At 56.1% G+C, this 14,209-nt stretch overlaps 6 protein-coding genes across 6 annotated transcripts; 4 read left to right on the forward strand and 2 right to left on the reverse strand.

Moving 5' to 3' along the window:
• Positions 1 to 279: 279 nt before the first annotated feature.
• BGZ61DRAFT_339438 (ceramidase) lies at positions 280 to 1,609 on the forward strand (the record flags this gene model as incomplete). Its single annotated transcript, XM_046239229.1, has 7 exons — positions 280 to 381; positions 443 to 481; positions 535 to 682; positions 748 to 887; positions 939 to 1,119; positions 1,183 to 1,341; positions 1,467 to 1,609. 7 exons carry the CDS (start codon positions 280 to 282, stop codon positions 1,607 to 1,609), a joined length of 912 nt encoding a protein of 303 aa, XP_046110146.1.
• A 546-nt stretch (positions 1,610 to 2,155) lies between these two features.
• BGZ61DRAFT_440084 (Prefoldin) lies at positions 2,156 to 3,573 on the forward strand. Its single transcript, XM_046244443.1, has 3 exons — positions 2,156 to 2,304; positions 2,504 to 2,670; positions 2,947 to 3,573. Exons 1-3 carry the CDS (start codon positions 2,275 to 2,277, stop codon positions 3,104 to 3,106), a joined length of 357 nt encoding a protein of 118 aa, XP_046110147.1. The 5' UTR covers positions 2,156 to 2,274; the 3' UTR covers positions 3,107 to 3,573.
• A 325-nt stretch (positions 3,574 to 3,898) lies between these two features.
• Positions 3,899 to 5,437, forward strand: BGZ61DRAFT_526455 (uncharacterized protein; the record flags this gene model as incomplete). The annotated part of the gene is made up of 2 exons (XM_046252955.1): positions 3,899 to 5,131; positions 5,201 to 5,437. The coding sequence occupies 2 exons, from the start codon at positions 3,899 to 3,901 to the stop codon at positions 5,435 to 5,437; spliced, it is 1,470 nt and encodes a 489-aa protein (XP_046110148.1).
• A 111-nt stretch (positions 5,438 to 5,548) lies between these two features.
• Positions 5,549 to 8,048, reverse strand: BGZ61DRAFT_409435 (mitochondrial carrier domain-containing protein; the record flags this gene model as incomplete). Its single annotated transcript, XM_046243222.1, has 3 exons — positions 5,549 to 6,468; positions 6,536 to 6,634; positions 6,827 to 8,048. The coding sequence occupies 3 exons, from the start codon at positions 8,046 to 8,048 to the stop codon at positions 5,573 to 5,575; spliced, it is 2,217 nt and encodes a 738-aa protein (XP_046110149.1). The 3' UTR covers positions 5,549 to 5,572.
• A 560-nt stretch (positions 8,049 to 8,608) lies between these two features.
• BGZ61DRAFT_502302 (TLC domain-containing protein) lies at positions 8,609 to 10,422 on the forward strand. Its single transcript, XM_046251729.1, has 2 exons — positions 8,609 to 9,361; positions 9,414 to 10,422. The coding sequence occupies exons 1-2, from the start codon at positions 8,879 to 8,881 to the stop codon at positions 9,921 to 9,923; spliced, it is 993 nt and encodes a 330-aa protein (XP_046110150.1). The 5' UTR covers positions 8,609 to 8,878; the 3' UTR covers positions 9,924 to 10,422.
• A 212-nt stretch (positions 10,423 to 10,634) lies between these two features.
• Positions 10,635 to 14,195, reverse strand: BGZ61DRAFT_339911 (uncharacterized protein; the record flags this gene model as incomplete). The annotated part of the gene is made up of 4 exons (XM_046239264.1): positions 10,635 to 10,660; positions 10,715 to 12,511; positions 12,609 to 13,920; positions 13,998 to 14,195. 4 exons carry the CDS (start codon positions 14,193 to 14,195, stop codon positions 10,635 to 10,637), a joined length of 3,333 nt encoding a protein of 1,110 aa, XP_046110151.1.
• Positions 14,196 to 14,209: the final 14 nt, after the last annotated feature.

Genomic DNA, 14,209 nt, shown 5'->3' on the forward strand with positions numbered 1-14,209 from the left:
GTATAGATACCTTTAAGCTGGGGAGGTGTGTTGGATTATAGACCTAATTCACCCTGGCTATAGTAATATCTGGTACATGCTTTACTTTTGGCTCAGCGGTTAATTAAACAGTTAATTAAACACAATTTCAGTTACTACATAAATTACTATAAACCATACAATGTACCCCTATTCTCCTAACAGAGCAATGTTTCGATATGTACCTAACATTTATCAGCCACTAGTACACTTATTCCCAAGTGAAACATCAACAAGTCGCTTCGCCCTGTACCTTTCTCAATGGCGACACTCGATTTTCTCCAAGCCTTCCGGGCTCCTTATCCAGACCAAGCCTCTGGCTTTTGGGGAGAACAAACATCGACTCTCAATTTTTGCGAAGAGGTGACATGCGGCCCCTGTTGATTTTTTTTTCGGAACAATTTAATAAAACTAACCTTCGCAGGACTACGTGCTCTCCTTCTACTGCGCCGAGCTCTGTAATGTGAGGTTCTTGGTGTTCTTCGACTTGGCGATGGATACTAACTGTATTTTTAGACATTGACGAATGGGTTGTTCCTATGGCTCGGGGCGAAAGGAATTCACAATTGCATCAAGTATTCCCACCCGAGTATTTTCATGGTTGCCTACGCCGGGTACATTGTGGTGGGATTGGGGTCCATGTCCTTCCACGCCACCCTCAAATGTAAGCCAATCCTGACACACGATATGCCGATGAACTGGGTCATTTGAACTCACCTGGAACGACAGATCCGATGCAGCTTGTCGATGAGCTTTCCATGATTTACACTACTTGCCTCATGATGTATGCGAGCTTCTCCTTTTCGAGATCCAGGGCGTTCTCGATCCTACTGGGAGTTAGCCTTCTTGGCCTGGCCGGATTCATCACGGTTGGTCGCACATAAACTGATGCATTAGAGGGGTGCTGATGACGGATATAGTTGTACTACCACATCACTAAAGATCCAGACTTCCATCAGGCCGCCTATGGTCTTCTCACGGCCCTCGTTGTATTCCGGAGCATGTGGGTTATGGAATCGCAGCTGCGGCCGGCACTGGAGGCTGAGGGTACAAAAAATTCGGGCGAGCTGCTCAAGACAATGTGGACTATGGTTATCACTGGTGAGTCGAGAGTATCCTCCCACCACATTGATCGAGTTAGTAGAGGTTGACGGAAGGTTGAAGGACTCCTGGTCTTCTTAGGCGGATATCTACTTTGGACGCTGGACAATGAGTTCTGCCCACAAGTGACGGGATGGCGGCGCACTATTGGTCTTCCATGGGCAGTGTTGCTCGAGGGCCATGCATGGTGGCATCTGATGACCGGTCTCGGTATGTTTTCGCGTGAGGTGAAACGTGTCTGGGCGAGCACTGGCTAACGTGGCGCACAGGAGGTAACACGACATTGATCCACTGCGACTTGGATGACAACGGGCTAACGTGAGGCTTCTTTTCTTTCGCCGCGGTAGCGTACTACTACATCACTTGGGGTATTTGGCTTCGCCGTTGCCTGACTGCACACGACGACGAGTATGTGCTGCATTGGCCGCGCTTGTTTACCTCAATCCCCGAAGTTCGACGGGCCAAGCAGCAGAGCGCGAAACAACAATGACCGGATTGAGTGGTGCAACCCGGAAGAGCCGGAAGTGAGTTGCACGTGAAAGCAGGCTCCTCTCCTGCTCCTGCTCCCCTTACTCGGGCCATACGAACCAGTCCAGGCTAAACTTGTTGGGTGCGTGCTTATCGAAGTTGACAGGCATCTTTCGGCAATCAGCGGCCGGGCGACGCAATGCGTTGGACAAGGCATGTGAAGGCAGCAGGGCGATTGGGGACGACCGCCGTCGGGATCGCTTGGCGCAGTGAGGGAGGACCCCGCAAACCGTGTCCTAGCTGGTTGATTTACCAGGAAAGAGTGTGAATTGAGATTTTCGACCGACCGGATGGACTGAGTTGCCGTTTTGGGCGGTTAAGTCAATGGGAGCGAGATGAATGATGGTTTCGGAGGTGGGTGGAGACCAGGAACCCTTGCAAGGCCGGCGAGATGTACAGTACTTACGGGCGTAGCACGGACGAGCTCAGGTTATGCAGCTAGGGATATATACATATTGTACATTAGGTACCTACTGAAGGTACGTGGTAATTCAAGTATTGATTCATGCGGAAAACGGGGCAAGCTTGTGAGAACACCCGCCACACGGGCACCAGCGAGCGTCTGCAACGAGCTACAAAACCAGACAACCAACAGCTTTTCCACCATCCCACTGTTGTTCCATCGCCATGGCGATTCCTAACGAGGCTTTGCAGAAGGTAAGATATCGAGAATTTCGGTCATATGCCGCTTTTGGGTGGTGCAGCTGCTTGCTTCACGCCTGAGATATCTTGAGATTTCTTGAGATGCCTGAGATATCTTTTCCGAGGCACCCAGTGCCCGCGTCGGCGCCCGCCTTGCCATGCAACGACAAAACACAACCCTCTGAGGGCGGCATTCGCTGACTCCAGAGAGTAGTTGGTGCACGAGATTGAGAGCCAGGCCGTTGCAGCCCAACAGCAGATTGGTCTGGCCCGCACCCAGATGACGGCCAAGCAACGGGAGCAGCGCCTGGTGCGACTTACCCTCAGCGAGATGGCAGGCCTGCCCGAAGATGCCGTCGTGTATGAGGGCGTAGGCAAGATGTACGTGGACTCAATGTTTTCCCCCTTCCCACATTTCGTTGGTTCCATCCCGCTTGTCGTCGTCGTCATTGTCGTCGTCGTAATCCCCCTGGTCCTTCTCAAAACACTTTGTGAGATCCTGATTCATCCGTCCATCATTGCCCCTCATTCCTCTTCCCCACCTTATTGAGTCTACTTGGGTGCCTCCTCAACCCCCTCCCCCATTCCACCTACCAACGTTCAACCAACAGCCCTCTCGTTGTCTAACATCAAGGCTGCTGCGCGCGCCATTTGCAGGTTCGTCTCGTTGCCTGTAGATTCCTTGCGGCAGAAGCTGGACGGTCAGACCCAGACCCTCGAGACAGAGGTGGACAAGCTGGGCCAGCGGCTATTGTACTTGGAGACGACACACAAGAACAGCCGCGACCACATTGAGCAGATGCTGCGGACCAAGTAGCCTAAGCGCCCAACGCCAGTGCGCCGCCTCTTGGCTTCCAGACTCCCGGGTTCTCGGCTCCCTCCCAGTCGTCCTCCCAGTCGTCCGAGCCGTCGTCGAGCCGCTGTAGTCTCAGAGAGTTTCAGGTGCCGCCTGCAGGTGCACAGGTTGGCGCCTCCAGCGCGGCCAGCCCTATCATCGTACCGCACCGCCACGACCCTGGCCTGCTTGGCTGGTTTGGCTGTGCAGCGGCTTGTCCAACCAGGCGGGTCCGCCCCCAATTGTCGTCGGGATTGTGGGAGTTCTGGTACCTTAGATACGTATCTACATAGCAGAACTCCTCAGTAGAGGACCTGACATCCTCTTGCTGCGTCCACCCTTGCTGTGACCTGTTGGGATACCTCGGCCGCGCTCTCACGACAGTGGAACCCGGCGTACAGTCCCATGATGCTCGTCTGCCCACTAAGTACCTCGATCAGCCATGTACAACGTGTACCAGAGACTGTAGTGCCTGGTCTACTGCAAGCTCCCTCTTTTGTCTCCGCCTCTTTTGGCCCCCACCTGGTCTCAGCCCCGCCCCTCCCTGTTCCAGCCCTACCATAAGTCCGAAGGCAACCCCCCCCCCCCCAGAGAGCGATTCCTTCATCTTTGGCGCTCTCGCACCCTCACCCTCTTCTTCTTTTTCCTCCTCTTATTTTCTCGTGTGACCGCTCTCGCGCTATTTCACCCTATTGATCACCTACCATCTTCCCAGTCCCAAACCCGGCACTCTCGCCGGCTTAACGGCTGCGCTGCCATCTACACGCTACTAAGATGAGCCGCTCCTACTACGACGACGAGGATGATCTCGACATCCATGTCCGTCACCGTGGGCCGTCTCCGCGACCTGTTCGGTATGTCCAGAGACCTTCTCGGCCACAGAGCTATTACGACACCGCCCCTGGTCCTAGCTATCTAGACCCGGAGCATCTCGTAACGGTGGCAAGGTCTCGCTCCCGCGAACGCTCCCGATCTCGCGATCGTCGCACGAGCAGTCCCCCACCACCGGCCCCCGTCATAATCAACAACCGAATCTACAATGAGCACTCTTCTGATGAGGATGACGATCGTCGCATGCAACTGGCAAGTTCTTCTCGTTACCGGCACCGATCCCGGTCGTGGTCCCGCTCTCGCTCTCAATCGTCGTCACACATGACTCGCGAAGATTGGGAGGCCGAACAGGCTCGCAAAGATCTTGAAGGCTTGAGACTTTCCAACGCTCGTGAGAAAGACGAGCGTCGTCTCATTAAGGAGTACCAAGAAGAAGCAGAGCTGCAACGTGCTAAGCGTGAACTGGACGACATCAAGGGCCGTGAGGCCCGCACCGAGGAAGAGAAGCGTCTCAAGAAGGAGATGGAGTTGAAGCGACTCAGAGAAGAGGATGAGGCCAACGAGGAGAAGGATCGACGTGAAAAGGAGGCCAAGGATGCTGTGGAACAATACAAACAGGCCGAGAGGGATCGCATCCTCAAAGCGAAGAAAGAGGAGGAAGCAAAGGAGAAGGAGGCCAAGGAGGCAGTCGAGCGCTACAAGCAAGCAGAGAGGGATCGCATTCTCAAGGAGAAAGAGGAGAAGGAGGCCACAGACCGAGAATACCAGCGCCGTCTTGAGGAAGACCTGAGACGATCCGGACTCGATGATAAGGCCGTCGCGGCCATCCTCAAGAAGGAAAAGGTGAAGAAGGAAACAACAGCACCTGAACCGACACAGGTTCCAATCAGCCATATTGGCCATGTCGCCCATACTGGTCAATATGGGCACTCTGGCAACACCGGCCAATATGGGCCCTCTGGTAGTGGCCAATATGGGCCCTCTGGCAACACCGGCCAATATGGGCACCCAGGACACTACGGCCAAATGGCTCCCTATGTTCCCCCCGCCCAGGTGGTTCCCGTGGCCCAGCACGGGTCTATAGCTCCAGCTCGGCCCACGTACACTCGCATGGCTCGCAAACATCTCTCAATCGAGACTCTGCGGTCTTATCAGGTTGACTTTGACTTTGATGCGGTATGGGACTCCCCTTCTACCCCCGACTACTGGTATCATCCTATATTGCAGAGCTAACACTGTCGTTAGGATCCTGACTACGTCTTGATCAAGCGTTGGGTTCCTGAGTGGGAGCAGGACCAGTTGTGGAAGCATACCAAGTACATTCGTGAGGTTCGTGAGAAGCGTGGCAAGACGCTATTGATCGAGGAGAAGAAGCACCCCAACCTTGAACCGGAGTTCGAGTGGGTGCGCAAGAAGCATGATCGCAAGAGGAGCAAGTCCCCTTCACTTCTGATGTATCTAGCCGGCGCTCGTCAGGCATAGATTCGACTGGAGTGTGCACGAATTGACGATTGGGCAAGGTTGGGAGTCTGTTGGATTTGCTAAGCGCTGAAATTTGATCATGCGTATTTGTTTATGAGACGAGTTGTTACATCTATTGTACATGTTCTTTATATTTTACATTGTCCCAGCTCGGCGAATGAGCTCCTCGTAAACTGTCCATGCGAGCGCTGAGCTGAGCGCCTTTCGGCTCATTCGTAGTGCCAATCCATCCCAGAGTGAGCGAACGCCCTCTTGCGTCACCATTTTGTACCAGGCATGCCAGATGTTGCGGTAGAGTTGGGGTTGCAGTTGAATACGAGTTTTGACTGCATCGAAAGGATTGGAAACCACTGAGCAGGCACCGCCAGCGAGCATGGCTGATGTGAAATTGACGGAACTGGCCAATGTAGCCTGCATTTTCCCCGGGGTGTTTCCAGTAGAAGTAGGTTGTGTGGCTAGAGATCCAAGTCGAGTCTTGAGCATTTCGTAGAAGAGAACATACATGCCGGCGTACGGGGCATCTCGTAAAGCCGTAGCACCGAACCCGGAGAAAAATCCACGCCAGCCGTTTGCTCTGCGGATATCGGCAGCCGCGGTCAACATAGACGGGTAGGAATAGAGACTTGACTCAAACCGCACCTTGATGACGGTGAGAGGCATAAGTACGAAGCCAGCAAAAGTCCTGGCTACAGCTCCAGAAACCAGATTGGCCGAGTTGCTTAATGAAGGCAACGCCGAGGAGCCATTCTGGGTCTGGAGTCGCCGGCCTAAAATTCCGGTGCGCTGAGCATGTTGGCGAATCGCATTGAGAGATGTGAAATAGAGGGCTGAACCGAAGCCGGTACGCAGAGCAGAGGGTACAGTGCCTCTCCACAAGGCCTGGACCAGACTGGACGATTGTCTCAGTTCGCCCAAGGTAGCCGTGAGAGATGAGTTGCCTGATTGTTGAACCCGCGTTTTCAGCAGGTCAAGGGGTTGCAAGATAACCGCTGAGGAAACCCCAGAGCCGAGGCCGGAGATGAAGTGATGAGCTGCGGAGCTGTGTTAGAAGGGAGGGCGTTGAGCCGGGAGTTACACCGGGAGTATCGGTAAACATACCTGAGTTAGCCTGCCGCGAGGGGCGTTGTGAAATCACCGGCGTGATTGTCGCGACCTCATTCTGTCGTGCTGGGGGGGTAGCAATATTGACGCCCATGACTGGAAGCAGATGTCGGCCACATATTCAGAGATGCGGATGTGTGACGTGACTGGACGAAATCAGGCCAGCCCAGGTTGAACACCCCGGTAGTCGGATGTCGCTTCGCTTTGGCGCATAATTGCATTTCGCGCCTCCGCCATCTGCCTATCTTATTACCTAGTTGGCGCCGACTGGTTGGGTTTTGTGGCTACCCCGGTAGTCGCCAATGACGGATTCGAGCCGGCCAGCAAGGAGGCGATGACGCTTGACCAGCTCAACCCACTCCCCGACGCCAGTCGTGGCCAGCAGCATTCCAAAGTCGGCGCCAAGTCGTCCCAGGCTGCCAGCACAGTACAGCACCTGGGTCAGTATACTCTCCCTTGACGCCTGGTCCTTGACCGTTGGCAAGTAGATGCGGAGAGTCTCAAGGAGCATCTCGACCAGGTGCAGGGGGAAGCTTCCCATGGGCGAGGGTAGGGGGCTTAAAGGGTCCTCGTCGTCATCCGACTGTAACGCAAGGCTGGTGTTGATGCTCTTGAACACGGACACAATGTTGAAGCTGTGCTCACGGAAGATTTCAATGAACCTTTTAAGATAGCGTTCCGTCTGCTGGCCGCCAGACCATGAGTTGGCTGCCTTGTCTTGTCGTCTTCGCTCTTCATCGGCTAGCTCTCTAAGTGGCTCCAACGCCTCAAGTGTTGTTAGAAGGGTGGCAAGGCGACAGACCAAGAAGACGGCTGGAAGTGAATCATCGGCGGTTGCGCCAGAGACCAAGTCTGGGACGATGCGCTTTAGCCAACCCATGGTGCGAACGGCGGCGGCCAGCTTCAGATTTGGGATTTTCAGAGTGCCAACGAGATCTGCGGCCATTTGGCGAATAGCATCATCTGCCTCTACTAAAACGGAGGAGACTACCGGGGAATTGGGATAGAGAGATGCCAGGCGGCGGACATGAGCGTATAATTCGAGGGTCGACGAGTAGTTGACTGGGGCTGTAGAGACGGCCGAGGTGAGTAGAAGGGGCATTTCCATTACGTCGACCAGGCGCTCAGAGTTGCGTAGCAGGAGCAAGGCTTCTTTCCTCCGGGCAAGCAGCTTATTCTCGCTGGCCTTGCCAAAGGCGGACGAGAAGTGCTCAGCGTGTGAGTCCAGCCGGGGGACGGCCTGGGTTAGATCCGCGGCTCTCTGGGCGAGGATAGGCAGCGTCTGGCGTAGAGAGGCATGGCTCGCGGCCGACTCGACGACGGGTTTGTGCGATCGCTTGGAGAGGGCCTGGACGGCGAGCAGCAGGGAGTGGGAGGCTTGAGAGAGAAGCTGAGGCTCGGATGATTGTAGGACGTCCGACTGCTGCTCTGCGAGGTGGGCGAGGTAGGCGAGGGCGGGGGCGTCTGTCTGTTGCTGAGGGGCCAGCAGGTCTCGCAATGCCTCGGCCATGATGTATCGTGCCTCGTATTTCAGCGGCCGAGGGCTCGAATTGAGTCGTGTTGAGGGTGCTCGGGCACTGTGCACGCGGGTTAGGGGAGGGTGGTTAGATTGGGTTCTCGTGGGCCCCTTGCACGTGGTTTTGATGTGTGAGAGGTTGCGAAGGTGTGTGATCTGGACGTGAGTTGGTGGTGATGGTGGTTGTGGCTGCAGGTGACCAGGATATTAAGGATAGGGAGAGGAGCTGATAAGTGGCAGCTGGCCTCGAGGCTGTGGTCGATGGTGGTTTGATAGTTGAGCTCCTATCCCCCCCCCACTTACTACCTCCACCGCACTGGTACCTACCTCAGGTACCTAAGGTACTTAAGGTACCCATGTAGGTACCTACCACCTAGCGTGTACATGAAGCGCATGCTGCTAACACCCGCCCAGCATGGGCTTCCCAGCCTTGTGCATGTGCAATTGTGCACGTACTGGCCGCCTCAGCAGGGCCACATCATGCACCACAGCCACAACGATAAAGTCCAAGGGTCCACGTGAGCCACCCCCAACAGACGTGAACCTACAGGGGCCTGCCCCAGAGGAACCTCTCGACCTCCCTTGTCTTTACTTCTTTACTTCTTTGCTTCTTTACTTCAAATAACCCAGCCTTTCCATCCGCTGGGGCGTGTCTATCGCCCGCCTGTTCGTTGTCATATCTCTCCAACATCCGTACCTGTGCGCGCCCTCGAGTTTGCTCATCGCCGCTCTCGCCCCGGTTGCCGCCCAAGGTCTAGCACACAACGCCTACCTCCGACGCAAGGCTTACTCCAGCCAAATATCATCGACAGGCGTCCTTCACCATGAAGGATCCCTTCTTCCTCCCGCCCATCCCCTGGCTCTCGGAGCAAGTCCAGCCTTGGGCCGACTACTTCGACCTCCCCACGCTGCCCCTGCATGTCCACGAGGTCCTCTTTGCGGCCGTGGTCTACTCGGTCGTCTTCTACCCCATCTCGCCATTGCTATCAAACTGGCTTGCCCCCGCCCATTACTCGAAGCTGCCCCGCAAGCGCCGCCTCAACTGGGATGCCCATGTGGTCTCCATGTTCCAGTGTATCCTCATCAATGGCCTCGCCATCTGGGTCATGTTCACTGATGACGAGCTTAATCAGATGAATTGGGAAGAGCGAGTCTGGGGCTACACTGGCGCTTCCGGCTTTATTCAAGCCTTTGCCGCTGGTTACTTCCTCTGGGACCTTGTCGTCACCAGTCTGAATTTCGACGTCTTCGGCATCGGCACCCTAGCCCATGCGATTGCGGCCCTCTTCGTCTACTCACTTGGATTCGTTCGTCGCCCCTCCCATCTCGCTGGTCCCATGTCAGCTAACATCCCTCCAGCGCCCATTCGTCAACTACTATGCTACTGTCTTCATCCTCTGGGAACTCTCCACCCCATTTCTCAACGTTCACTGGTTCATGGACAAGGTAGACATGACTGGTTCACGTGCGCAGCTTTACAATGGCATAATGCTTCTCGCCACATTTTTTTCATGCCGTCTCGTCTACGGCACTTATTCGTCGTTCCGCGTCTTCCACGATATCTGGTCCAGCATTAATGCCAACCCAAGCCCCAGTAAGCTTGAGTTCTCGTCCACCATGGTCTTTGCGACCAAAGAATCTACGGTGCCTCTGTGGCTTAGTGCTACATATCTTCTCAGCAACTTGACGCTGAACAGTTTGAACTTCTACTGGTTCTTCATGATGATCAAGGCCGTTCGCAAGCGGTTTGAACCCTCTGCGGTTCCTGGAAAGCCCTCAGAACCCATCGCCGAGGTTGGGATTAACGCCTCCACGGTCGCATCCGCGATGGAGAAACCCACAGCCAATGGGCGAAGACGAAAGGCTTAACTTATCCGACTAGCTAATGCCTTTGGATTCTACGCCTGTAGGTTCCTAGAGAATGTGTGATGCCGATTTGAGCAAGTATGGATGCGCCCATGTCAAGGCTCGGCCCTGGCTTTAATCTGAGGACCTGGAGCCCCACACGAAGCATGCCAGAGCCGCCTTATTGCACCCCTGAAGCCTCGGCGGCCTCGACAGATGCAACAAGGGGTGTTGGTTTATTGCCTGCGACTGTAGTTGCTCAACTGAATCGCTTACCCACGTGGCTAAGAATTGAGACGGCCTTGGATATTGTTGAGGGCGTTGTGGTTTCCAGGACCCTCGGCCATCTGAATGGGTGTATGGATGCTCATCCATTGTAAAGACTCTCTCGAAATGAAAGCGCGCGACTCAAACACCGATGCTTAGAGCTAATCGTCCGCGAGACACGGCTGTTGACAATCCCTTCAGGAGCGGAGGACGACATACAGAGATCAGGAAATATTAGATGAGGTCAGCCCGGGCTGGTCCTCCATATATATTATTATCTTCCCACACATCTAGATGTACCTACGTGATGTTGACTAGACATAAATGTAAGATGAGAGGGCATATGTCCAAACCAAGGGCTGCTAATGATGACTAGCCACACGTCCAACTACCAATCAACACACTACCAACCACCAAGCTCAATCACCCACAACCACATGACCAGCACTTTGCATTCTTCGGAAATCTTTAGAAACCAAAGGGATTTTGGGGGGCTATCGTCTGTGTTAGGGGGCACGTAGGGAGTACGAGGGAACGGGGTGACTTACTTGCTTGCGCTAGGTTGGCCCTGCGCCCGGTTGCCTGGGGAGTGAGCTTGTTGGCGTCGCCCGTCACGCCAAAGCGAATGGCAGGCGCGGGGCCAGTCTGCTGTGGTTGTAGAGGCTGGGGGGGTATTGGGCCGTTGATGCCCATAAGGCCGGTTGCCTGGGGCTGTAGAACAGGCATCCCCGTTCGCTGAGGCTCCAGTGGCGGAGGGAGGTAGCTGTTGACACCTCCGGGAGCGGGTTGGCCGTACATGGACTGCGCAACGGGGAATGAGGGCTGGAAGCCAGTAGCCTGGCCCGGGATTGGTGCAAACTGATTCGGTCCTGGTGCGCCCGTCATCATGGGCTGCATAAACTGCGCCGATGCGCCGGTAGGGAACGGGACCATGCCTTGGGTTGGGTACCCGGTCATAGTCGGCTGCATGGGCTGCATGGGCTGCATAGGCTGCATAGGCTGCATAGGTTGCAAGGGCTGTTGCTGCTGCATCTGCGCTGTGTACTGCTGCTGAAGGCGAGCCTGGTTGATCTCGAGGAGACTCTGCCCTGGCGGCGCTACCTGTCCCTGCAAGGAGCCCGTCATCTGGGGCATCAGGGGCGGGGGTGAGAAGGCGCTGGGTTGGGCCGACTGCGGAGCCGACAGTGGCCGCTGGGGTGGCGGTGGTGCCAAAGAGCTTTGGTTTTGTAGCGTCTGGGGAGGAGTAGGTCGTTGCCGTAGCATGGCCTGGGGTGAGGCATGGGCGGGTTGCTGGGACTGAGACACAGCCGAGAAGAATGACGGGCTGGCGCCGGGCAAAGATTGCGGAGGAGCTACGGCTGGCGCTGGCTGCTCCGTCACAGCTTCAGGCCTGGCTGCCGGCAGCGTCGGCTCCGTCTTGGTCGGCTCAAGGGGCGCGGTCAACAGGGACAGCTCCTTCATGGAGCCAGTCAGGGCCTGGGTGGCCGGCGGCGTGGCCGACGAAGCCTCTGGCGGCGGCTTCGGCTTGGATTCTGCGGGTGGCTGTTGCTTGCTAGGCTTCACATCCCATGCGTCGTCGTCAAACCCGCCCGTGGCCGTTTGGCGAGAGCTGGGGGCCGCGTTGCTTGGGCTGGCCGGTGCTGGAGACCTGGCATCGTCGTCACTAGCCCCTGACTGCTCCGACTTGGAGAAGGCTTTGGCATCGACGACATTGCTTGTTTGTACTGCGGGCGCTGGCCGGCCCTTGCGTGTGTTGTTTCGCAGCGTGCCTCCAGGCCCCGAGAACAACCCCCCTGCTGCACCGTCCCCATCGGCGCCGTCAGATGCGAAACTAACGCTCCGCTTGCCGCCTCGGTTGCGTCCATACTTGGCGTCTAGGGCACGCACGACTTTGATAATGTCGCCCTCGCGGAGGCCCAGAGCTCGTAGAGTATTGGCGTCGACATCGGGCAGCACGCTTTCGTCCATCGAGTCCTTGATAAACGCTTGGGCGTAGCGCTCGCAGAGGCCCACGGCAACTTCGCAAGACAAAAAGAACTGAAACCAGTCATAGTCGGACTTTGGCGATTTGTCAATTGTCACGCCTGCCTTCTCAGGCGCCTTCTTCTCAGCAGTTCTAGCCCGTTTCACATCCGCCAGGGGCTTATCGTCTTCTAGAGAAATACCAGTAAAGTTTTCGACGTACTCAAGGTCTTCGCGGGACATTTTGGTGATGGGGACTGCGATCTTGACGCCATTCATCTTGTGCAAGTGGATCTTGCCATCTTTGAGGCCCAAAAACTGTGCCTCGACGCTAAATGATTGAGATCGATCTGTCCAGGTGCGCACTTTGGACGCATCCGGTTCTAGAGTCATCAGGTTAGCGCTCTATTCAACCCTCAGCGAAGATGGCATATGAAGGGGCTCCTGGGGTCCCAGAGGGGATGATGGAGGAAGACTTACTTGGCTTGGACTTGGGCTGGCCGTTGCCGTCGCTTCGTCCATTCTCTCGCCGACTTCGCTGCTGTCCAGAATTATTACCATTCTTTCTCGCCATGAGACTGCTGCCTCGTTCAGGAAGAGGCATTCCCGGCCCTACCTGCTGCGGTTCTTTGCTGGCTTTCATAGCCTCCTTTGTCAACCTGATCTCGTCCAATCTATTCTGCTCGACCATGGACTTGGCCGAGTAACCTCCGGGCGGGGGCGTGATAGTGCCAGATATCTCGATGTAGCTGCTTGGGACAACACCTTCCTTTCCGTTCTTGAGGCGCCGCACTTGCCACCACTCCTCACTCTTGGCATCGTCAAGAATGATGACCTCGTCGCCGATAGCAACCGTCACCTCGTCTTCACCCTGGGCCATGAAGTCATAGAGGATCTGACCCTTCTTTCTGCTCTTACCAGAGCCCGCCATGATGACCTCTCGGAGTCCTTCAGCACGCACGGCACCAGCCAATTCACCCAGGGCGTTGACAATCTCCTCGGCAGTGTCCTTAGCTCCGGCATGGAAATCGACACTCTTGCTTGGTCGAACAAGTTCCATGAAGACATGTTTGCCCTCACGCGAGTAATGGGTCATGCGGTCAGCGGTCCACTCTTGCGAGGGACCATCCTGGACGTGCTCCGGGGCCACGAGGATCGTTCCTGTCAAGAGGTTTATGCCAAGGGTTGTGGGCATCTTCTTCCTCTTCCCCATGATCGAGACCATCTCATTAATATTGTACATGTGGAAGCCCCCGGGCGTTCGAGTATTGTCCCGGGGAGTCTGGATGACGGGGGAACCTGGCTCGTCATATGTGGGTGATTGCGGCGAGAGCGGCCGTGGTCGAGTGGGCAGCGCGGGGGATCGAATGGGTTGGTCGTCGAAGTCTTCGGGCTCCTGGTACGGGGCGGGGTTCCGGGCAGGTTGGGGAGGGGGCGAGGCCTGTTGTGATGCCGCCCGGGCGTGCATGACACCGGCGAGGGTAGCGGCCGGATTTGCGGGAGGCGGCGATGGCTCGACCGGACTATCCGGCACCGCTGGCTCAGGTTGTGGTGGCCTCGCGGGCAGTTGTGGGGGAGCCGGGGGCAAGGGTGGAGCGGGAGCCTCGTCAGCTGCGTCCAGATCAATGTAGTTGGCTGGGACAAAGCCGTATTCACCGTCGAGGCCGACGAGGATCCAATCGGGATCCGTGGCATCGAAGACATCGAGCTGCGCGTCTTCGGGAAAGGAGAGCTCCTCGTCGGTCTGGCGTGTGTAGTCGTAGAGAGCACGGGCGTGGCTCAAGGAAGGGGCCTTTGCGAAGAGGGTAGTGCCAGCATCAGCATCACGGTTCAGTCAGGGGAGGAGATAACTGGGCAAGGGAAACATACCTGCTCGACATAGTTGTTGGGCACGAGGCCAGTGGGCTCGTCGTCGTCGTCGGCGCCGGCCTTCTTCTTGGCCTTCCACCAGCCATCGTCGCCTTTCTTGTCAAGAACATACAGCAGGTCGCCTTCGGTGATGGCCAGCTCGCCTTCGGCCTGGGCGGCGTAGTCGTAACTGGCCCGGTACACGCCCAGGAACCCCATGGTGTCGAGCGTGA

This window comes from Ilyonectria robusta (genome assembly GCF_021365365.1).
Source record: "Ilyonectria robusta strain PMI_751 chromosome Unknown BGZ61scaffold_2, whole genome shotgun sequence".
NCBI lineage: Eukaryota > Fungi > Ascomycota > Sordariomycetes > Hypocreales > Nectriaceae > Ilyonectria > Ilyonectria robusta.